The 24,618-nt window shown below is 44.7% G+C and overlaps 1 protein-coding gene and 1 long non-coding RNA gene across 6 annotated transcripts in view; one reads left to right on the forward strand and one right to left on the reverse strand.

Moving 5' to 3' along the window:
- Positions 1-24,618, reverse strand: part of Nr5a2 (nuclear receptor subfamily 5 group A member 2) — a 120,896-nt gene that overhangs the window by 89,113 nt on the left and 7,165 nt on the right. The window contains exons 2-7 of one of the 5 annotated variants that reach the window (XM_021155849.2): positions 23,381-23,473; positions 22,016-22,078; positions 18,660-18,797; positions 14,885-15,003; positions 13,217-13,358; positions 10,357-10,997 (exon numbers count right to left, since the gene is read on the reverse strand). In XM_021155849.2, coding sequence (XP_021011508.1) covers positions 10,357-10,997; positions 13,217-13,358; positions 14,885-15,003; positions 18,660-18,741 — 984 coding nt within the window. In that variant the 5' untranslated portion in view covers positions 18,742-18,797; positions 22,016-22,078; positions 23,381-23,473. Of the gene's footprint in view, positions 1-10,356; positions 10,998-13,216; positions 13,359-14,884; positions 15,004-15,984; positions 16,175-18,659; positions 18,798-19,367; positions 19,469-22,015; positions 22,079-23,380; positions 23,474-24,618 lie in introns of those variants that run through there. The other 4 variants (XM_021155832.2, XM_021155864.2, XM_021155841.2 and 1 more) reach the window with 4 other exon arrangements.
- LOC110289591 lies at positions 19,691-23,272 on the forward strand. The gene is made up of 3 exons (XR_002377359.2): positions 19,691-19,749; positions 20,313-20,405; positions 23,099-23,272. It is a non-coding gene; the product is annotated as an uncharacterized LOC110289591 (long non-coding RNA).

A 24,618-nucleotide genomic window follows, 5' to 3' on the forward strand; every position in this document is an offset into this window, starting at 1 on the left:
AAGAAGAAGAAGAAGAAGAAGAAGAAGAAGAAGAAGAAGAAGAAGAAGAAGAAGAAAGAGAAGGAGGAGGAGGAGGAGGAGGAAGGAAGAGGACGAAGGGGAAATAATAATAAAATTCGAAGAGAAAATAAGTTTGAATTTTTTTGTCAAGTGATTGATCATGGGACGCCATACATAAAGGTCAACAGCCCCACAGTAAGCATCCATTTTGCTCATCAGTACCACTTACTTACACGGTCATTTGTACTAATTTTAGCTGCCCAACAACTCTGAGTCCTTGTCCTCTACCCACTCTACAGTGGAGGGCAGGGGCTCTGCATGAAGCAACAGCCTTTCTGGTACCAAAGGGTAAGCTCCAAGTCCTGCTTCTGCTGCTTCTGGCTATGGAGATCTGGTGAGATATACTTCCCTATATTTTACCAGATTATCTTCTGAATGACAGAATAGTCAGATGACTGCTTTAGAGCCATGATGATTTGAACTGAACAGAGTGTTTCTGTTCTATGTGAATGGAAATTGCTAGGTTATTTTTTCCCTCCTTCTCTGGCACTTGTCTGTCCTTCTCTTACTTACCTGATAAATGAAGGCAAAAAAGTAATCACACCATGGGTATGATGTGCCATATTTAAATGAAGCTATTAGATCCAAATGAAGACTCCAATGATATGTACCTATGTCAACCCCCTAGCTGATAAATGAGTACAATTTTTCTATATCCATAAAAACTCTAGCAAATGTTTATAAGAAGAGAAGAGTGACAAACAGCAGCAGCCACATGATATAGTGTGACAGTTCATGATCTCCCCATTTTACTTTGGATTTGAATTTTTCCACAACAGAAACTTTTAAAAACCTCACAGCATTAAAACAACATTAAAGATACAAGAGAAGAGTTTCCAAACAGTTGGCATAAGGTCATGATTCCTTATATAAAAAAATATTTAGCTCCTTTGTGGATTAAGCTCTCCAAAATGTGTCTAAGATCATAGATAACAGTACACATATGCACAGAAGTGCAGGGCACACACATGCACATATATACACATACGCATATTGTACATGTACACACATGCTTAAATATATGCATGCAGGACCAGGTTCTCCTGGGGTTGTCACTCTCTTCAACTCTGTGCAGGCAGAATGGAAAGGAGAACTGTTAAACATTGGATTTGAACAAACGTTGATTGCAATCTGAACTTGCATTTAAAATCTATCGGCCAGGTGTTTTGGTTCTCCAAGCTCTCATTCCTAAATTTAGACATGAACCCAGTGATAACTGACTTGCGAGTTATTATGAAAATAGGGTTAAAATATGTAAAGTGCCACAATAATTGTCAACAAATAACAGCTCAGGTAGTAATCCAGATGCCATCATGCCTTCCAGGTATCTGGTTTTTCTATCAAAGAGTCACTATTGTTTATGCAAGAGAGAAATCAGAAACCTGATAGATGCACACTAGTAAGGACACAAGAGCTAAGAAGTCAGTCATTCCATGTACTCCCAACATTATGTTCTTTTAAACAATATCTCTCACATTCTAATGTCCAATCATGATTACACCTTTAAGGCAACTCTAGTAATTTTCTGTAAAATAGATTTGTATTAATTATTCCTACTCATTTGGCAATTAATACAATAGCAATCAGCCATTAAGAGTCTGTTAGGGAGAGGCTCATATATCCATGCTGTTAAGGAGTTATGCACTTTACCCAATAAGACAGTCTCATGAACAGAAAATAGTCTCTGATATCTGACTGGAGTCAAGATCCAGCTTTGCTATCCTCTATCTGTGAGGGCTGAGTTTAGCACACTGAGAAAGTAGCTCATGAGAGAAAGCGCCATGTTCATCTGGGAAGACTGTGCCAGTAGGATTTGTGCTTCGTCAGAGCTTTCCATAGGGCATAGTACGTTCCTAATCTATGATAAATACCCCAGGGAGACAGACATACTCACTCACTCTGCTTTTCGGGAGAGAAAACGGAGTAAAATAGTGTGATTACATCCTGTGCTTTCTTACGGATGATAATATCTTCTTCAACACTCTACTTTATTGAAACATGGTCTTTCACTGAACCCGAATTTGCTGATTCTATCTAGTATAACTGCCTGACTTGCCCTAGGAGTTTAATATCTGTGTCTCTCGAGCATTGGAATTGAAGATGGCTACCATACCTACCAGATACAGATAGGTATTCATAAACACAGACACACGTGTTTGTGTCTGTGTGTCTCTGTGTCTGTGTGTCTGTGTTTCTGTATATGTAAATAAGTCTGCTTTGACATTTTGTGTACAAATTCATGAGTTTTTGCTAAACATATTTTTGCGAAAGCAATGAAGACTTTTACGTTTTTCCACATTTGCATCCTGTACTTCATTTAGCGTACTACTTTCCCAGCCTCCTCAGCTTCTTTTCTTAGACTTCAAATTTACTAAAAAGTCAGAGATTGTCACTATTTGCATTGAAAAACCCACATACATATGAACATTTATTTTCATTCTCTCTCTCTCTCCCTCCTCCTACCTCCCCCTCCCCCTCCCTCTTTCTCTGTCATACACACACACACACACACACACACACACACACACTGATGGGCCAGAATAAAACTATGAATATCTCCTTTTAACCTGTTCCCATGAGCCCAAGTGTCTCTTCCATGGCACATGAAATCTTCCATGCCAGATTCTTTTCTCTTTTTCTACTGCACACACGCTCTATACCTAATCCCTTCTCAAGCCCTGCCATATCCTAAGGAAACACTGCATAGTCAATTGAATGGAATTGAACCTACAATCAAAAGGTTAACTAAGAGGCTTTCTTAAAGATGCTTTCAGCACTAATTGTCCGTGACTCTGGGATGTCATTACGATGCCTTCTAAAATGCCTTCCTTGTTGCTCAGCAACAGTATGTTTGACAAATACTCAGAAATGTTCAAGCAGACTTACATACATATATGGAAACACAGACAGACAGACATGCATGTGTCTCTCTCTCTCTCTCTCTCTCTCTCTCTCTCTCTCTCTGTGTGTGTGTGTGTGTGTGTGTGTGTGTGTGTGTGTGTGTGTGTGTGTGAACTTACCAGGCTGGCCTTGAACTCAGAGATCCACCTGAATCATCGCATACCTGGCCTTAATTCTATTTTAAAGTATCTGAGAATCATAAGAAAAGCAGATTGGGGTGGAGTGGAGCAGGGAGTTTGCTAGAAGCAGGTTACAGGAACTGTGTGTGGTAATTGCTCATATGCCTGCACCCTAAGAATGATAAATCCTAAGGAAGGGATGTTAGTTGTATTTTAAGGAAAATAAGTGTATGGAAGCGTCATTGTATCTTTTGTTCTGTTTTGTGAGACAAGGTCTTGCTATGTAAGCCAGAGGGCCTAGAACTCACAATCCTCCTGCCTCCGACTCCTTAGTGCTGAGATTATAGATGCGCACCAGCCTGTGGCACTGCCATGGCCTCCCTGAAGAACACAGATGGAGAGGCTGGAGAGATGGCTCAACAGGTAACTGGTACCTGTCATCAAAACAGCCTAACCAGAATAGTGTGGGCCCGCGTGATAGAAGTGGAACTGACTCTTGAAAGTTGCTATGCATGCACACACACAAATAAAGTAACTTTAAAGATTCAGAAATATGCACACACATGAAATGAAGACTATCCCTCACCACTGCCAGATGGGCATGTTCAGTTGTCCCACCAATCAACGAACAAGAACACAAACTCTCCACAACACATAGTGAGCTGACCCCTCCGGTCTACAGTGAGAAGCGAACACAGGCATTCACACCTCCTGCCCTCACAGGCTTGTCTCAGATCATCCTGGAACCTGAAAACCAAAAAGGATGGATCTGAAAGGCAGGATCCAGGCTTTACAAAGATGAAGAAAATATCCCTATCCAACTTTAGTGAAGGAAACCAGTCTCCCTCTGCCTCGGAGATTGCCCTGCCCTTGTGAATCTAGATATAATGTATTTATTTTATTGGCTTTTGTTTTGCCACCTTATTAATCTCTTTCTCAGAATGACTGTGCAGCACCCAGAAGTGAAAACAAAGATAGGTAGGTGAGCTGTGTGCCTAAGGTCCTGGAACCTGGATGCTTTCCAGTAGGGACTGTACCATTCCTGACTCCGCCAGGCAGAGGCAGGAAGCCAAGTGGGAGGTGGAATGGGAAGACGCTAGGCAGGCTTGTATGTATCCATCCATCCATCCATTCTCCCCAACACACGTATGCACACCACGCATGCATGCATGCACACACAGGAGGGGGACAGGGAGAATCAGAGAGAACTAACCTTCATATAGAATTAGGGATGGAGAGATGGCTCCCTGGTTGAGAGCACTTCACACTCTTACAGAGGACACAGCACTTCTCTCAGGTGGTTCACAGCTCCACCTCTAAACCCCTTCTGGCCCGAGTGCAACTGGATTCAAATGACCCCCCCCCACACACACACACGAATATACATAATTTAATTTAAATTAATGAATCTTTTAAAAAATGTTTCTAAAACTGGGTCAGCTCCAATACAAGTGTATTGGTTAGGAAAATTGAACTATGAACTGTGATAGTCTAGTAGTCTGGCCTGGGGGCATACAGTGGTCATCTCTGCACCTGAAAGGCATAGGTGGAGGCAGGTGAATCTCGGTGAGGCTGAGGCTGGCCGGATCTACAGAGAGCTCAAGGCCAGCTAGGGCTACATAGTAAGACCCCCACACCCACACCCACCTCAATAAAAGGGGTACTGGGGAATAAATGTTAAAAGTAAATGTAACCCTGCTTAGAAATTCTGTAATGGATCAGAAAAAAAAAAAAAGAAAAGAAATCATAGCCCCAGCCTTTGCTGTTTTGATTTAGAGCAAACCACACTAAAAACCTGCCTTGGACATGACTGAATTCCTTTGACACAAACTCCCCAAGTCTCTGAGACCTATTTTCCACAGAAATGCTAGTTACGAGTTTCAGTCAGGATTAATTTAGACTTTTTTCTTCCTCTATGTATCCGAATCATTCATGGAGGGGAAGTTCTTCTATATCCATTCCCAGAATCCTCCGAGGACATCTGGTCTCATTAAAAGATCAAATAGATACTCCAGATTCGTTAGTTGCTTAACAAGTGGGAATTATTTTCTCACTGTACTCATGTTTATAAGATGGATATTCAAGTCACAGGTGATGTGGGTAACAGAGGAAGTGGAGCATCTTCCTTCCCTCAGGAGGACAGATAACAGGATGGGGATGTCGCCCTAAGCATAGTTCACAAGGTTATGTCTCATATCTACAGCTGAGATGTGAGCTAGGTTCTAATCCTTTTCTATTTCTGCCCATCTTCTCTGGGAGAAGGAACACACACTGCACACACCTCACCCCCAAGCTGAGAGGACAGAACAGAATCAGATCTGGCCATCTGCCTAGGCGTGGACACGTGGATTCACAGGGTCTGAGTGCCGTGGAGTTGAGTGCTTACTGAGTCTTTGCAAGGCCCAGAAGCACTAGCCAGTAGATCTCCATGAAATGGTTCCCCAGTGGCTGAAAAGAATTATTGAGGCTTTCTACAGTGAGTCAGTCCCTCCCCGGGGTCGTCTGGGCTCAGGGAAAACCTGTCTTGCTGATTATTAGTGATTTAATGGCGGTGGTGATGGACTTCTGAGAACTTTAGAGATCCGCTGTAGCTTTACTGGCAAAGGTCTGTGCTCTGGGAGTCAAAGGTCATGGTGCCTGTGTGCCTGTGTCAGTGGTCTGTCTGTGTGTCTGTCTGTCTCTCTGCATGGTGTGGGTGCATGCATACTGAGGAGAGATGCACATTAAGTGTACTTCTCAGACCCTGACTCTGCACCTCAGCTCTGCCTTCACTGGGGGCAAACCGCACTCTTCTGCCTCCCTTCCTGCATATGAAAAGAGTCTAGAGAGACTTCCCAGAGATGAAGATGTGTGCGCTGCTTCTGATCCCCCAGAACTCATGTAAAAAGCTGAGTGGGTAAGACAGCCAGCCTGCAGTGCAGTGCAGGAGGCAGAGAGAGAAAACTCTGGAGCAAGCTGGCTGGCCCTGCCTGGTTATTTAAGTTGGAGAGGCATGGAAGGAAACACAGGACTGCAGACACACTGGCTAACACACACACACACACACACACACACACACACAGAGAGAGAGAGAGAGACATGTGAACATGCATTTGCACACATGCAAATACACACATGCACACAACCACTCACACATTAGAAAAGAGAAGAGGGAGGTGGTGGGTATCCCGTGACTCTTCCGTGGCTCTGAAAACCTAGGCAAAATCTTGCTAGACAAGATCTAGCTAGGCAACGGGAGCCATGGGCTGCATTTGTGCTTTCTTCAAAAATGACAGGTGGCAGAATATTAATTTTTCTATTTAGATGCTGTTGGTTAGGACTGAGGCCAAAGTTGTTTATAAGAACGAGAAACAAACCAGCTGGGGTATGGTGTGTGACCTCCCCCGCCTTCGCCTTTCGCCTTCCAATTGTGTTTTCTATAACTCAACTCTTGATCTCAACACGGATGCTTTGAGATTTCCTTTTCACAGATATGAAGCAACATCAAAACTGCCCACAGGCCCTTCTAGTCCCGTAACTAGTAAAGAAAATGTGTGTTCTCTCCTTTTGAGGTGGGAGGAAGTGTAACTTGTCCCTTGGTATGATCAAGGGGTTGTTTGCATAATTGCCTTATTATCCTATTCTCTTCCAGGAGCTTTCTGTCCCCTAAATATATCACTTGATGGGCAATTTGCTGTGACACTAACAAGAACATGACAAGCGTTTAAAGGTGACCACTCTTCTTCCCAAGTGAGACTTAAAAGTCACAACTTCAACAAAAGGAATGAAGACTGCAGGGTTAGGCATGTCTTCTAGCCCAAGCCAGAAGAGGCAGTGAGCGGTGACAGGTAGGTGACAGCCAAGTGGATAGACCACAGAACCTTCCCCCCAGCAATACTTCTTGAACTGCAGGTCATGTGTGATTAGTGGGTCACAAAATCAACTTAGTGGGTCATGACCAGAATCAAAAGCAAAACAAAGTGCTAAATAGATGAGACTGAAGCAGAATAAAGTCCTAGAGCAAATCTATTAAATAAATGTAGGTCACCGACAATCGTGGGAAACCTGGCTTTAAGGCTGTGCGTTCGAATGTATGAGGTGTGTGTGTGTGGTATGTGTGTGAATGTATGAGATGTCTATGTGGTGTGTGCTTGTGTAAATATAGATGTGTGTATATGTGGTGTCTGTGTGTGTGTGTGTGGTGTGTATGTGTGTGTGAATGTATGAGATGTCTATGGTGTGTGTACTTGTATGAATGTAGATGTGCTTATACGTGATATGTATGTGTGTATGGTGTGTATGTGTGTGTGTGTGGTGTGTATGTGTGTGTGATGTGTATGTGTGTGTGGTGTGTATGTGTGTGTGGTGTGTGTGGTGTGTGTGGTATGTGTGGTGTGTGTGTATATTGTGTGTATGTGTGTGTGTGTGTGGTGTATATGTGTCTGTGGTGTGTGTGATGTGTGTGTTTGTGGGTGTGTGTGTGATGTGTATGTGTGTGTGTTTGTGGTGTGTGTGGTGTGTGTGTGTGCATGAGAATCTATGAGATATGTTTGGCACACCATGCCCCAATGTGAAGAGTATGTCCTACTCGTGAGTCATGCTTTTAGCTTTACAAACTATATTCTTACAAACTATGTCTTGTGCTGATTTCAGAGGACTTGCTCTGTTTTTTGACAAAGTAAATTTACACATAAGCAGAAAAGAAAGTCTCCTTTCACAGCAATGCTTAAGCAATCCTGAAGCTGCTCTACTGTTGGTTCTTGAAGAAGCCTTAGGCGAATGGTCCAAGCTGTGTGTCCCCTGGGAGAACTCCCCACCCCTCCTAGGTACCCTGGTAGTCTTCAGTTCTTACTTTTCAATTTCTTTTCTTGGATGACAGTCTGCCAACCATATATTAAACAACAAGGTAAGGAAGTCAATGCCATTGCAAACCAAGACATGGGCGTTTCAGGCACATGTAAGCCCAGGCCATTGGAAAGACTTGTACTCCAGAACTTAGCTGAAAGGGAAAGACATACAAAAACTGTTTTCTCAGCCCTCTTGAAGTCTAAGCTGTGACTAGAGCATTCATATACCTTGTAACATTTTTTTCTGTGTGTGTGCATATAAGCAACCATTGTTTCATTGATGATTTTTAAAACCTATCTCTTCAGCTGTCTTCCTAACAGAAATTTGGTTTTGTTGTTGTTGTTGTTGTTGTTTTATTTTTGAGACAGGGTCTCATTCTGTAACCCAGGCTAGCCTAGAACTTGGTGTAAACTGGCTGGCCTTGAACTCAGACCAAGCCTCTTTTCTTAACCTTCTGAGTGTTAGGATTGCAAGCATATGCCTCCACACCAGATGTTTTGTTTTGTTTTGTTTTGTTTTGTTTTGTTTTGTTTTGTTTTGTTTTGTTTTGTTTTGCTTTGCTTTGTTTTTTAAGGAATTATAGACAAATCCATCTCATTAGAAACTTTAGGGGAAAATATCTTTATCTCATTCAATTTAATATTCATCTTATACAACTCACTTGTTCCTTGGCTACTTTAAGTGTAGCTTTGACTGTTCATTACAATCCAGTCAGACCAACCATCTAACACTTGGTTAACACTGTTTCCTGGTGCCAAACTAAGAGAATAATATAAGACTGAATACAAGACTGTTGCATAAAGACAACTAAAATAATTTAAAGAAAATATTCCTGTGCCTGCAGTACGTCAGACTGCATCACTTCTGCATGTCCTCATGACCTCAACATAAGCATCACCCTCTTCTGCCCCCTCCGTAGCACATGCAAAGTTTTACATACAGATGAGAACAGCAAGACTTGGCAAAGCTGGCCCTAGCCTGTGGCAGACGCAGCTACAAGCCAAGAAGACATCACCCAGCTACAGTCCACCTGGCTGCCCATTTATCCATCACTTCAGCTTTCAATAACAGCTAAAAAGGCTTTCATTTTTAAAGACCCGATGTGTCCTCTTCGGGCCGTGGCTATAAATGTAAAAGCACCCAGAATATTAAGAGTGTTTGGGTTCCGTTTTTTTAAAGAATGAATGCTCTATCATAGATTGGTTCTCTACTTACTCGGAAAGTAGCCTGGTCTTAAACTCAATGCATTCTGCTTGGCCTCTGCAGCCTGGTCTTCAGCATCAGCCACATTTCTATGTAGCAATAAAGGCCAGGAGAATAACCAGCAGGATGCATCCTAACTGCATGCTGGTAGCATTTTACTGGCCTCTTTTTAACTCCAATCAGGTAATTTTGACCTCTTTAGACCCAGTCAGGTAATTCTATACACATACTGTTGCTGTAAGACTTCTGTGCAAAATATTATTTTCCCTTTACACACTGCTTCTTTACTCTCTCTGTGTGTACAGCACATTTTAATGTTAAGCACACTAAATTAGCAGAAGCCACAGATACGTATTGTCACCTCTCCCACTACAACAGCAAAAGCCTAACATTGATTTTTATAATAAAAAGGCTTAGAAGTCAAGTTCAGGGTTTGTTTAAATCAGGAATAGAATGACTAGTCACCAAACGTGGCTCGGTCTTCGCTCAGAATCCAAACTCCTAAATAACTTTCCTGTATTAATTTGGTCTTAAGTTTCAGGAAATAAAATAATTACGTAGTTAAACATAGATCCTTATGCAAACAAGTGCTGTATTTACAATGTACCAATCCATTTACTTAAACCACAGGCATGAGAGGGACCCAGGAGACAAGCACTCACCATTGGCCTACAGTAGCAGTGAGCAACCTATTTCAATTTGCTCAGAAAACAATGGTTTACCACCCTAACGTCAGGGCAAACCAACAGTAAACGCCTAGTTGATACTTCTAGCCAGTGGTACCATTTGCACAGTCTTGGACCTGGACAGTTAAATACTGGTTCGGTCCTTTGAAAAGAAACCTTCAAGACTCCATGAATATGGTTTGTTTTCTGACTTGGTCACTTTATAAATAGTTTAAGAGTTGTTTGATGCAACCTTTCTTTCAAACCACCTCTGAGTTAAAAGGGATCAATGTGTTGTATTATGAACAAAACAATACTTAATGGCATGTTAAACACCATCTCCCAATTAGGAGCTACACAGCTACCAAATCAAGCTGTAATAACCCTACAGGGATGGTCACACACCCATTTCTTCTTTAACTCATACAAACAACACCCATTTCTTCCTTAACTCATACAAACAACACCCATTTCTTCTTAACTCATACAAACAAAAGGAAAAGCTATTCTCAAGTACCAAGAACAGCCAAAAAACTAGCCAGACTTTGCTTGAGAGGAGGGTTGGTCAGGGTAGGACATACCTTCAGTTCCCTGAAGAAGATACTACTCCTGGCCCACTCAACAATGGAGAACAGGGTCTGGTCCGCCATTTTGCACAAAAGCCCAAATGCGCTCAGCTTTTCCTGCCTGTTTCGGTTACTCTGCTCTTGCCGTAGGTAAGCCATGATCTTCGCTTGAACTTGAGGCTCATCTGGTTCACACTTCAAAAGTTCCAGTATCAGGTGTGGGATGCTGGCAGGGGAGTTTGTCTGGTAACCATCCATGTAGGAGTAACCCATCATCGACTCGGGTGAGCTGGAGTAGGGGTCTGGGTACTCAGACTTGATGGCCCGACTAGGAAAGTGACCATAGGGTTGGTAACCATGCAGGCTGCTGTGAGTTGGCATTGTCATGCTAATAGGAGATGTGACAAAGGGACTTCTGTCATAGTCTGTCGGAGGCAAGGCTACATGGCTCAGAGGTAGGCCTTTCGAGGCAGAATGAATGTTCTGAATTGCAGAGGTCAGGTCTGGGGGCATTGCTTGGATCACCTGAGACATGGCTTCCAGCTTAAGTCCATTGGCTCGAATGAGGGCTTTCTTCTGCTGCTTCAAAGCCCTGTCTCTCTTGTACATTGGCCCAAACTTATTTCTGCCCCCTCGCATACGGTCGGCTCTTACGGCTGATAAGAAAGAGGAGGGACATAGAATATGTAAGGGAGTCAGTAGTGCTCTGAAAGATCTTGAGGAAATGGAAAATGTTGACAATTGAAGTGTGTGTGTGTGTGTGTGTGTGTGTGTGTGTGCATTTTACTGTGATAGTCCACAGATATTCCAAGAAGACAAATGTCTTCCTTATGAATTCTTTCCTTCAAGGGGGTTGTTAATCAAAAACATATTTTGGGTACCCAAGAAAGCATTAGCCCTGTGTGGACTAGAGACATTTCACAACAGATATTTAATATTTGGGGGTGTGTGAGAGAGATTTTCTTTCTGGGTGTGCCAGCTTCTAGTATCCATACTCTTGTCAGGATTCTCATGGAAAACATGGTATATACTGTGTATCTGCATGTGTGTATTCGCACGAGGGTCCTTCCTTCCTTTTTTTTTTTTAAGAAAAAGGAGAATCAAGCCCATTTCTGCTTTTTCTTACAACATCTTCCTCAATCCTAGTTATCTGGGGCTACTCCATTAAAAAGGTTAGGTGCTGGCTCTTCTTGAAAAACCCCTTCTCACCTGTACTTTGTGAGTACACATCAGAAAAGCACTAGCCATGCATTGAATTGAAGTGGGAGTAGACACAGTTAAAACAAAGTCCTTTCCTAAGTTGTCCAGAGGCTCTTCTGTGCCACAGTAGTGTGGAATCAGGGTCAAGCCTAGTAAGTTAAGTCAGAAGGGCGGCCAATGGTAGACAGAAGCCAGCAACCTCTGACAACTTGGTACTCCGAGATTGCTGGAGGTCAAGTTTTTTTGAGCTTTTTAATCTTAGGATTAATTTTCACATTAAAAATGTACACTATACATTCTAAGCATCCAAAATTTAACACTAGATCATCAGGTTTTTAATTTAGATAATTCATCAAATATTCCAGTGTTCCATGACCACTGTTAAAGTATGAGTAGAGCTATGGGCCACTCACACACAATTAGCATAATGCTGAGGTTAAAAAAAAACACAATCTTTTTTCTTTCATTAAAAAAAAAAATCAAATGACATATTGCACGAAACCACATCTTCTGCAATATTAAAACTCCTCTTATAGTTAGCATCTGCCACTATTTGGCAACTAAAGGGACTGATAATAAAATTAATAGACATCAAATTACTTCCTTTCTCAACCTCCCCTTAAAAGAGGTCCTTAGGCTGACCAAAGTGGCCACTTCTATTTGGAAAAAAAAAAAAAAAAACTTGTTAGCAATTTGGTAGATTTACGCAAAAGCACAAATTCTTTACTTTTTTTCCCCCATAACTCTCCCAAGAATGAGTTCTACACAGCAGAAAACCTCCAAATAAAAAAGTAGCTTGCATTTCCTTCATCAAATGAAGTACACTCTAGCATGGTGCTGGGTACCCCGCCATATTGTGTTATTTGCAGTCTGTTTAATCTGTGGAAGGCCAGCAGGTCAGAGGCTGGAAAATAGCAGCACACCATAACAGTCATGAAGTACAAATTATTTACAGCAGTCACATATTAACTTCGCTGGCTGCCAAGCTGAACCCCGCAGCATTCTTCGGCATTCTCAACTGCCGGAGTCACTCTCAACTGCCGGACTTTTGAAGGCCCGTTCGCCATCACTATTGATCGAGAACCCATAGCTTGGCATGCTTTCTGCTTCTTAGTTATTATTGTATAGATTGTTATTACCTTTTTCTTAAAAAAAATATAGATGTATAATAGATGTATACTTTTTTACGCTATTGAAACCTGAAATTCTGAACAAGAAATCCCTTTTCACAATGAAAAAACTAAGTTTTCTCAAGAACCACGAATTGTATAAATAAAACAATGGTAAAACAATGGTACAACCATGCCAATTCTAGGGCATCCTGATTTAAAAAAAAAAAAAATTTAAGGGTGATGGGGTGATTTCATTTCATTTTTCAAATTTTTGCAAATGAATTTGATTTGTTCTCAGTAGAGCTGTTTTAGTTCTGTTGATCTTTTCAATATTAAGTGTATGGCACCCCAAACTAAAGAGATGGGGAGTGGGACAATTTTCCTGCTTCTCTTTCTTTCCCCTGGTAGATGTTAACATGTTTAAATGGCAGGCAATTCTACAGAGGAAAGTAAAAATCCTCTCTATCTCTGTCAACAGTGTTAAAGGGCCAGAGAAACAGTGTCTCCCTGTCCACACAGGGTTTAAAGTCCACATCCCAGAGGACCCTGGCAGACTCTCTCACCTTCCAGCTTCATTCCAACATCGATACATTTTTTGAATCGACAGTAGGGACATCGTTTTCTCTGTGTTTTGTCAATTTGGCAATTCTGGTTCTCTATGCACGTGTACCTTTTTTGGTTTTGGACAGTTCGCTTAAAAAAACCCTGTAAGACAGAGAAAATGGTGAGATGTAGAGTCTACCTCGCTTTTCTTCTTTTGTTGTACTCTAAGGCAATCACCAGTAGGTCTTTTTACTGTGCCCCCTGAGCCCTTATGTGGTCCTAAGGTTTAATTTCACATTTCAGCAACACCAACCCTCAGCATCAGTGCCAGGCCTCAGTGAAGACTTTTCTGGCCTCAGAATCATATTCCTGAAGAATTACATCAATTTTGTACCATTTCCTTCCAACAGTCAGAAAAAAAAAATACACTCTATATTGACCAATTTTTTTTTTCTTCTTAAATCTGGTTTCCTATTAACATCCATGTTCCAAGCAGAGGTAACTCACAGAAGAACCCTGCCATTGTTTTTAGGTAGTCTCATACAATTTCAGTCACAAACCATTGTAAGAGCTGAATAGCAAGTACCTCAGATCTTTTACAAATGTCAACACTTGACAGTTAAAAGGAAAAGGACTTCAAGAACAAAATGGGGAAATGTTCCTAACGCCACTGGAACCCATTCAAGGGTGGGAGCTGTGTTTTAAAAGTCCAACTAATGGAAAAGACATGCACATAGGCAGGGATGTGTGTGTGAGCATAAGCCACGAAGCTGGATTGCAGCGTAGCCTGTGCCTGTTTACACTTAAGGGGCTGATCAGGCCTGGTATATGGCTTTTGAATGAGTAACTCCTCTGCTCTCTACTAAGATGGTATCCTTGCTTATTTGAGCAAGCACACTGGAAAACAAAGCGGGATTTCCTAGCAAAGGTTTAAATAAATGCATTGAGTCTCTACTTTAAAGAAGATGTTGGGGAAAGATTAGAGGAAATTGAATTCATGGGGACTATTTAAAAAAAACAAAAAACAAACAAACAAAAAAAAAACCTCTGACAAATGCTTATGGTCTTGACAAGATTAACAATAAAAGACATTGAACATACTCAAATTCCTCCTGCATTTAAATAAGTCATATGATACACTAATAAAAATTGTTCAATTAGAAACTAAAATCTGGTTTCTTGATACCTTGATTCAAAAAAAATCTTTTAAAATTCTTTTCAGAATCCATCAGGATGAAATCATGCAGTTGAGAATTCAGACCTTCATGTCTTCTGGACTAAAGAAAAATGTTCCAACTTGCAGCACAGATTCCTCTCAAATTAAAATGCACTTGGGTTGTACTCTGTCCTGTTTCCTTTTAACAAGGATGCTTTAAATATATATAAGTCAAGCAAAATCAATATTTAGGACTGTTAGAAATAACGTCCTCCTATAGATACAGCACTGCACCGCAATAAACTACTTTAAAGCCAGCAGTCTGACAGTTTTCTAGAGCACAGGCACCTGCCTTTGGAACTAAATCAGACATACTGTAAGTCCTCGCCTCCCTGTGACACTTCCCCCACTCCCACCCCACCCCACACTTTCCAGTCGAAAAAAGAAAGAAACAAACAGGTTTAGCTTTGAAGAGTTTGCATGGGTTTGGTCGAACCGTTCTATCTTTTTAGGTAGCACAGAAAAGGCAAACCTTGCAGCTTTCGCACGTGAGGAGACCGTAATGGTACCCAGACACTTTATCGCCACACACAGGACATAGCTCTTCCAGATCTTCATCATAGGAGTAATTCACCATTTTAAATTGAGACACTGAAACAAAAAGAAGAGAAACATGAACACATGCCCTATTAATTTCCCAATATAGGTTTTAATGCTGCTGCACTGAAAAGCATTGCTGATGTGGTTGGTGGCCAGGTATCAGATAAAATATAAAATAATGTTTACTCAAGTGGAATTGAAGAGGAGTACTTTTAAACATGCAAAGGAGAACATCTTTGTGCATCAATAAACATGTGCTTTATTATTTTTCAGTTTAACAACAATTCCAACTTTTTTTTTTTGGTTAACATTTTAAAGTGACCACTGTTAACCAAAAACCAACAGATCAGAAAGGAAACATGAACCATACAAATGTTAACAACCTCAAATGTCCTTTAAACCTCTCTCTACAGTTCCCAAACGTCGCCTTTGCCTAATGAATGGAGCAAAATCAGGAGGCTGTAAGGGACCGGCACACTCCTGTAGTGGCTTGCTGTAAGTACACCTCCCTTTGCTAGGCTTAGCAATGCTAATTTGCACATTGCCGCTTTTGCAGAGCAATGAAGCTGCAGAAACCTGCTTCTCAGAAGCAACTTTAACAACAGCCTGTGGCTCTCAGGGTTCAAGTCTGTTAGAGTAATCAAAACATTCAGTTCCGCATTGACTGTAGGTCTGTTCTGACCACTTTCATCTCCTCACGTTTGAAAATGCCCTGTGAAAATAAAAACAAGGAAGAGGAGAGGACACCCGGAAGCGGGGCAGAAACAGGCGAGGAAAAGAAACAGGAGGGTTTAGCAGAGTTCTAGAGCTTTGTTTGTAATGAGCTTCACAAGCTTCAATAAGGAGAAGCCTTGCAAAGTATAAACACCTCCGAGATTGCCTGGAGGAACAAAAATCAGACCATCGTATCCTGACTCCCTATGACTAGGGACACTAGCGCCCTAGTCTTTGCAGCCAAAAAGATAAACTGTGCACAGAAAGGTTAGTGGCCCACAGACCCCTAGGCACTACCAGATGAAACTGAGAACCCACTTCAGGAGGCAGAGCAGGGATGGGCCAGCATCCAGGCAAGCAAGGGGCAGATCTGTACAACCAAGCCACTACCGGTGCTCCCCGCACCCTCTTTAAACCCTTTGTGCACCCGGCTCCGGCCCCCTTGCTCAACCCTTTGCTACCCAAAGACGCACAAACTCCAAAGAGAGTTTGCTTTAAGTTAATCAGTGGCATTGCGAGGGGCGGGGCGGGGGAGGGGTACCCACAGCCTGGCAGAAGTTTCCTCAGATTTGTTTACTAAAAAGAAAAATGGAGAAAACTGCCCCTACCCCAGAGCCAAAGTACTATGCCTCTTTATCACCAGGTGATATCTTTATTCTTTTAAAATGAAGTTCATTTATTTCTGTCTGTTCCCCGACACAGAGCCCTGGGCTGTAGCGTAAGTTGGTCCGAGAGAGCAACAGTTTGCAAAGATCTCGGGTAGAGGCACCAGCAAAGAAAGGCATTCCTGGGGCTCAGTAACTCAGAAATAAGGGATGCTGAGCGGCACCTCTCTCCTGCGAAGCCAGCTGGTACCCCAACTATTAGAGAGAAGCTGAGACACTCTAAAGAATCAGGACCTGAGGGTTTGGGAAAAGCAAAGCTTGGGGTTAGGGGAGTTTGTTTACGGAACTCTGAAGACTCTTGACTTCAGTTTCCAGGTATGTTTCTGGGCTGAGCGGGGCTGTACTTTACTAGTTGTGTGTTCTCTTCGGTCTCCCGGTCTCTCCCCAAAAGTAATCTCTAACTTCACATTTAACAGTATCAGATTGGCAAATCACTTACATTCTCCGTGCCCTTCTCAGAGATGCCATATAGAAGGAAAGACAGAAGCCCATCTTCCGGTAAAATTCGGAGTCTAAGTGGGGAGAGGTGCATCTGGGAGCCCTGAGAATCATTTTTGTTTTGTTTTGTTTTGTTTTTACCCACAGGGCACCTGGGGCACCTAAATTAAGAGTTCAGAGAATCAAATCCACCATGGTTTGGAAATCCCTACGCCCCTGGGAAAAGTGAGGGAACAACTGGGTCTTGAAAAGCTAGGTCCTCCGTTAATCCCTTTGAAGTTGGATGCTTCGCGCTGCCTGAGAATCCAGTAACGAATTTTCTTTCTGGGTTCCAGCACCCATCAAAGTATGAATGTGTCCCTGGTAAGGGACCCAACGGCAGCGGGCAGGCAGGCGCGCACTGTCCTTGCTGCAAACTACCGCAAAGCCGCGCTAGGCTTTTTCCCACGCTGCTTTAGAGCCCAGTGCAAAGAAGGGTCCTATCTGCTAGCCCCCCAGCAATAAGGCAAGCTAGTGTCTTGGCTTGGGGGACAGGAGGCCAAGAAGGGCTCTCTAAATTTTACAAAGAAAATGTTACCAGGGTATTTCTCTCCAGTCCTCAGTACGCCGTGTTTCGCTCCACTGCGCTTTTTTGCCCGGGATCCCGCCACCCTAAATGCCTGCATGGGGCAGGAAGTAGCAAAAAGCCGGTCCTTCTGCCGGGAGGAAACTTAGCGGAGCCAGAGGCCAGAGCCCAGAGCTCAGGAAGCAGGCCTGGGGCACTTATCAGGAATCCCAGGTGTATCTCTTCAAGCCAACAAGGCTTCCTCAGTAGCAGACACACAAAGTTAGTCTAAGGACTGAGGCCAGGGAACTTCTACAACCCTACCCAAAGACTTGGAAAGACCCCGAGATCACCCAGGATATCTGACCCCACCCGCACGCCTGCTGTCCCCTTCCCTGAGCCTAAGGCGATCTTAGGTTTCCCAGCCAGAGCGCACAGCCTACCATTGAGTCCAAGAGCTCTGTTCTCAACACTTCTCTGACCCTTTCAAGTTCGCACAAAAACGGCTGGCAGGAAGCTTTAGGGGATCACAAGGCGGCTGGCCTCAGTATCCAGAAACTCCGATAGGGGCGAAGATAGAAAAACTTTTCCTAACATTTTTTTCACCTTGGCTCGTTGCTAAGATAAAGTTCTGAAGAGTTTAGAGTGTAAAAAATACAGGAGATGAAATTTGGTCTTTTTCTGATGTTACCAGTCAAGAATAGGGACACAAATGGAATATCCATACTCTCGGCTCTGAGACTGAAAGGGTAACAAGCTAACCCTGAGCACCCCAGCTCCTCATTCGGCGTGATACTGGACGGAAATAGAGTTGGGGTGATTGGTGTTTTTAGTTATGCCAGCAGTTTCGAGTTGCCTTAAAAGACTGCTGGGTCTGGCAAGGCTTTTGAGGGTGCTGGTGTAATCGAACACTACTAACAACACCAATCACCTTCCTGTGATTTTTCTCTACTCAGTCTTTTCCCTCTACGCGGGAGCATGTGCGTAAGAGCTCGAACCACCTAGAACTGGTGAGCAGAGAGGAATTCCACTTCTCAAAAGATTGTTCCACGGTGCCCTTAGCTTCCAGCTGCCCCCAGCTCCAGTTGACTCTGCGCTTGAAGTCTCTCTACTTAATTAGAAGTGGCCAATTAGACGTTGATGAGAAAGCACCATCCGCCTAGTTCAAGTGCCATTAACTTTTATGCTTGCGTCTAAAGAGGAGGCCGAAGCCGCCGCGCACCGCAAACTGCCAGCTGGACTGCTCTGGTGCCCATGCTGCAGCAGGCTGAAGCCCGCGGGGTTAGCCCGAGAGTGTAAAAGCCAGGAACCAGAGCGCCGCGCCACACCGCACCGCACCCCCTTACCTTGCATGTTTTCTGACATCTGCCCCTGTTCCCCATGCGATCGGACCAGTCCGGGAGCTTCCGTCTCCACTTTGGGCAGCATGACAAGGCGGCTGCGGGCGGGAATGGGGCGTCGGTGTCGGTCCGGAAGCCCAGCACCTGGACACGGGCAGCAGAGATTCAACTCCAGCGGAAAGAGAGAAGGGGTGATCAGCGTGCCCGCTCACCCACCCGCTCGCCGGAGCTGCCGGGCAGGACCTCGGAACCCTGTCCGGTCCGGCAGCTTCAAAGCTGTTCCTGAGCTGAGCGCGGGAGATCCGGGCTACCAAGCTAGACTAAGAAGACCGCGTTCCGCTGCCCGGGTTCCGCTCCGCAAGGGCGGAGGCAGCGACAGCAAAGGCGCTGCTGCCCCGGACAGCGATCTGTGCGCGCCGCGCTCCGGAGGGCAGCAGAGGCGGCCGCCAGCTGCTACTGCTGCAGCGGCTGAACGGCTCCCGGACTCCTTCCCCTCCGACACCAGCCCTCTGGCTCAGGATCGGCAGGGGTCTCTCTCTCTCTCTCTCTCTCTCTCTCTCTCTCTCTCTCTCTCTCTCTCTCTCCTTCGCTCGCCTTACTTCTCTCCCCTCCTCTACTGTCCTGTCCTCTCCTCTCCTCTCCGCCCCTTTCTCCTATCTCTCCTTCGGCTCCCTCTCTCCTAATATCACAAGTGTGGAGTTCTGAAGTTCCAACCTCCCACTCCTCTAGGGTGGAGAGCAACCCTTCCAGCCCCGAGGGTGACAGAGTCAGGAGGAGAGGGGAAGACACGCTGGAGAGGGGAGGTAAGCTGGAGGGGTGGGGGCAGGGGGGAGGTGAGAGGTGAAGACAGTGAATGGGGACGCAGGTTCCGGACTCAGGTCGGACACTAGCCACTAGCCAATAAGGAAGCTCTGGCCTCGGGGCTTGCCCCAACCTCTTCACCCCGCCTTAATCTACTCCACCCCACCCTGGTTTGAGACAGGAGGGGCTAGTGGGGGATATAAATGCTACTAGGTTTCTCAGCTTTTGAGGAGCGACCAGTGTCTAAGTGAAGCGGCCAGGGATCTGAGAGCTAAGAGGCCATTTCAAAGAGCAGGTGAAGGGCAAGAAGGGCTGGAGAGTGTGGGTGTAGGTGGTCCTTGCGTGAGTGTGGGGAATGAGACCTGTGGAGTGAAGGGCCTACTTAAAACACCAAGAGAAAAAAAAAAAGGATGTTAAAATCATAAATGGAGGGTGGTTGGTCCTTCTATCAAGGTCCTCCCTGAACGCAGACATCAGAGAAGTACATCTGAGTGGCTGCGCCCTGAAGAACCCAGGGGTGACAGCGAAGTCACTGAGGTTTCTCTCCCTTTGCATGTAATTGGAGTAAAAGACAGCCACTTCTGCTTCCCCAGGCTGCTCACCAACCCACCTCCCTACTTATGGAAAGAACACTTGAGTCTAAAATTATCTTAATGACTGTCGAATTTTTAGTGAGAAAGACCTGTGTTTGGACATAGGACAGAAAGATCCGGCCCTTGATTTCCTTCTAGAGTCCTTTTGGTGGCCCCATACCCCCCACCCAACCCCCACCCAACCCCCACGAGGCACAGCATTTTTTTTTTTTTTAAGTTATAAAGAACCATCTGTTAGGCCACTAACCCAGCTTCATCTTTAAAGTTTTCAGATCTCATCCCAACAAGATGAAAAACATTCTTCCCAGCCTCCTGGATGCAGGCAAAGCTTCATGCCCACAGTCTGCTGTGCAACTGGGTAATTATCAGAGTCCACCCACAAGGGGGTGGATTTGAATCTCAAAAGAGCTGAATTTATTCTATGTAAATGGCATGGAGATCACATAAAAACTGCCCAGTCTAGTATTTAATGAATATAAAATTATTCCAAATCATTGCTTACACTTTTATATGAAGTACACTATCCATTGATGGCAATCAACTCATGCATATTGATGTTCTAAACTGGTTCATATTTTTGCTGTAAAACATATATATGCAGAATCTAAAATATTTGATTTCCACCTTTCGCAGCATTTTTAGGGCTGTGGCCTAAGCATGTCGCCTTTTGGCCACAAATATTGGGGGGGGGCTACCAATTAGTTTGTACAGTGGAGCAGGCTGAATTTGCCTCTATTAGTGTCCATTACCCAAGTTTTCACGTTAGTATCAAGTAACAATGTCAATACATGCTCAGTATTGCCCCTTCTTTAAGACATCACTTTGAATTACAAATGCATTTCTTACATAGTTCAGAAAGGGAGCCAGTCTCTAGGCTCACATCATAGCTCACTGCCTGCTTTGCCTTGGAGTTCACGCAAACTTGAGAAAAATCAGTTTCTTTCAACGAGTTAAGAACGAACAACCTCCATTCACCTCCACTCACTGCAATTCTAAGGACTCATGGTGGTCTTTTGTTTATCATCTTCCTACCCACCAGTCAAGGATGCAGGAACTCTAGCTTCTTGGTCTACCCCCCCCCCCCCACACACACACCCACTTCTTTTTTTTTTTTTTGTTCAAGAGGTGGCTTCCAAAGTTGAAGAGCCTCGTGATTTACTGTGGCTAGAAAGCTGGCCAAGACCAGAGGCTGAGGCTGACCCAGTGCGGTGAACTTCGTGGTAGCACCGGCTTCTCTCCCAGAAAGGACTTATTTAGGTCAGATTAGTGGCTTTGCAGCCCCATCTGCCCCCCACCCCCAGCTTGTCTTCCAAAGACAGAGTGGTGTGTGCCAAAGGTCAAGTGGGGCTTTCCTTTATCTTCCCACAGGTAGACTTTCCAAGAAAATGCCTAGTAGATGAGGAGGGAGGGGAAGACAGGGAATAGGTGTCCAAGACAAGGTCTAAATGAATCTGGCCTTTGACATTTAAGTAGCTTTTCCTTGCTTTGAAGATCTAGTCTAGGCAGAGCCTCTGTCTAGCAGCCAAGGAAGCCGGCAAAGGTTAGAGAGATCTAACAAACAAGAGAAGTTGCCTTTTTTTTTTTTTTTGGCCAGGTGTAGTGCCTGTCACCTTTAATCCCAGCACTTGGGAGGCAGAAGCAGGAGGATCTCTCTGAGTTTAAGATTCCAACAAGGTCTATGTAAGGTCTCTATAGTTTGTAAGGGACAATCAGTGTCACACACACACACACACACACACACACACACACACACACACACACACACACACACACGGGAAGGGAGAGGAGAGGGAGGATGCACTTTTCCTAGAAAAACCTGACTCCCACCTCCAGGGTGGGACAAGGTAACTCAGATCGGCCTTTTTCAGATTTCCAGGTTCTTGACAATATCTCAGTCGGGCTGGGGGGGGGGGCAGGGAGGGGGATTCGAGGAGCTGGGTTTTGTTGGAAATTCAAGGGCACACTCACGTTTTTCCCGGAGTTGTTCCTCAAGTTTGGGGGAGTGGCGAGTCTCTGACCCTGGTGCAGACGCTGAGGGAGGAGTGAAGGAAACAAGCTACCAAACTCATTCCGAACCTTCAGAGTGCACCCTCCCAATGCCCTCTAGACCACTCAACACCCCCTCGGAGTCCTTCACCCTCTTATTCGGTTGGACAGACGATCCCACTGAAGCAGGGGACCAGTTCTGTGACCGTGACCGGGTCGAGGTGTCTCCTAGAATGTTTGTTCTGTCCTCTAGGGCTGTGCGGCGCGGCAAGGAGGAGGAGGGAGGAATGAGTAGCAACGCAGCTCAGGGTGTTCACCTTCCTTCTACCTGGGAGGGTCCTAGGTTCTATAGTCTCAGATGAGGGCTGAGGGACTAAATGGCTGGGGAAAAGGGGTGCAACGGGACCTATGTGTTCTAAATGCTGAAGCCAACAACGGTCAGTACGTACCCCGGAACGCATCAACCATGAGCGGGGACGCACATCCCATCCTCCGCGGAAGATCTCTTATCAAATGCCACTCTGCCTCTTTATGGAAGCACGTGTAGGAATTCACCAGAGCCTTACTTCTGGCGGAGACTTAAAGTTTCCCCTAGCTACCACGAGCACTCCGAATTTCTCTTGAAATCTCCAGCCAACTTCTAGCAAACTTCTCCCTCCTCAGCCCTCCCCCGCGCCTCCTCCTTTCCAGCAAGGGTAGTCTCCCGGGTTTGCCCTTCCCGGCTTTGACTTTGTCTTCAAGTGTTGATTGACGGTTGCAATTACAAAGGATGATAGCTCGGGGAGGCTCCCGCAGCCTTGATGAGCCCGAGAAGCGCAGGCCTGGCATATTTTATCCAGCCTCGGCGTTCCCGGGGCCGTGCGCGCCCCCATTCACCCAGCTGGCTGGAGCTGAGGCGGTCTCGCACTCCCCACCCACGAGGATGCAACTGCAAGTTCTCCTCCGGTCTTCTCCCTTCCCGAGGTTGCGCGCCACGCCGCTCGCTGGAGCGCTCTCGGAGAACAAGCCTGCCCTTGACCTGACCTAAGAAGCGCCAGTTCTCCCTGCGTTTGTAACCCACTCTAGGCTGCAGCTGAGCCGGGGGAAAGAGCCAAACTATCCAGGACCAATTCAAGTTTTTCTGAGCGCTAGAAGCACAGAAGTAGACACTGCTGTCCCGCGCACCTGAACAGATGAAGCTTGGAGCGACCCGCCCAATTTAGCAAATAACTTGGAAAACATTTTTCTTAGTAAACAAAATTTAACGCTTCCTCCTCTGTTCTCATTTTTTCTTTTGATGTTAAAAAAAAAAAAAAAAAAAGCAAGCAAGCAGGAAGGAAGGAAAGAAGAAGAATTGAGTAAAGTTACCTTTCCGGTCCTAGGTATCTAGTTGAATTGAACTGATGATACTGCGTTCTGAAGCCCGGGAGTCCTAGATTACTGTTTTAAAGTATTCTTCCCCTGAAGGGAAGTGACAGCCCGAGGAAAAAGAGAAACGAATTTATCAAGTCCTGAAGCTCTGACTTCCCTAATTTTCCCACCCCTCCCACTTGAACATTCCATCAGGTGAAGCTGCAAAACTCAGTTGAGCCAATAATGCGTTTTGCCTACTGGGTGGGTTTTGGCCCTCCCCCCCACACACACACACACTCCTTCCTGGGCTCCACGCCCTCACCCGGAGCGCTTTGTTTTAAAAAGAACTGCGGGGTTTCAGCAGGACTAAAGACAAAACTTCAGCACACCTTGTAGACCAAGCTTTGCAAAACAAAACACGAACTTGAAGCCAGTGATCCTCCCTGGTTAAAAAAAAAAAAAAAAAAAAAAAAACTAAAAAAAAAAATTCTCTTTGTATTGATTGATTCAAATAAGCACTGTAGGCAGCTGCAGGGGGTGGGGGTGGGGACATCCTCCGCTTCCATTAGAGGGCGGGCTGCCAATCCCGGATTGGGGCAAACCTGCAGATTTTCAATACCCTAAGAGAGTATCCTAATAAATATCCCATCCTTGGGGAGGCAGAGCAGGTGGATTTCTGAGTTCGAGGCCAGCCTGGTCTACAAAGTGAGTTCCAGGACAGCCAGGGCTATACAGGGAAACCCTGTCTCAAAAAATAAATAAATAAATACCCCCATCCTGGGCTTTACTCGTGGGGAAAATATGCCAGGGCAATCCCTACTTCCCTCTCTATACCGCTGGAGTCTTCCACCCTCGCCCTGAAAGAAAGGAGGGAGTTTTTTACCTCTATTTTTGGAATTTAAGGCTCGTTATATTTAAAATTACATCATTGGGAATTTTCTTCAATAGCCTTGGGAGCCTGGGATCTTCAAAAGAGATCTGGTCTACAAAGCCTCGGACTTGGAAAGTTATCTGGGCTAAGTAGACCAGACCAAACACCACATAGCACTGACAGGCCCAAGACAGTCCAGGAGCCAGTTGGCCAAGAGGTCTGTGGTAAAAACAAACTAGGCAACACCTAATACCTCTCTCCTCTATAAACCCACCTGGTCTTAATCTAGGCTAGAAATGGTCCTTTAGGGCTAAACATCAATGAGAAGTAATTGAGCAAAGACTTCTTCTGGGGGGGGGTCTTCTTTTTTTTCTTTTCTTTT

The sequence above is a fragment of the Mus caroli genome, chromosome 1 (assembly GCF_900094665.2).
Source record: "Mus caroli chromosome 1, CAROLI_EIJ_v1.1, whole genome shotgun sequence".
NCBI classification, from domain to species: Eukaryota; Metazoa; Chordata; class Mammalia; order Rodentia; family Muridae; genus Mus; species Mus caroli.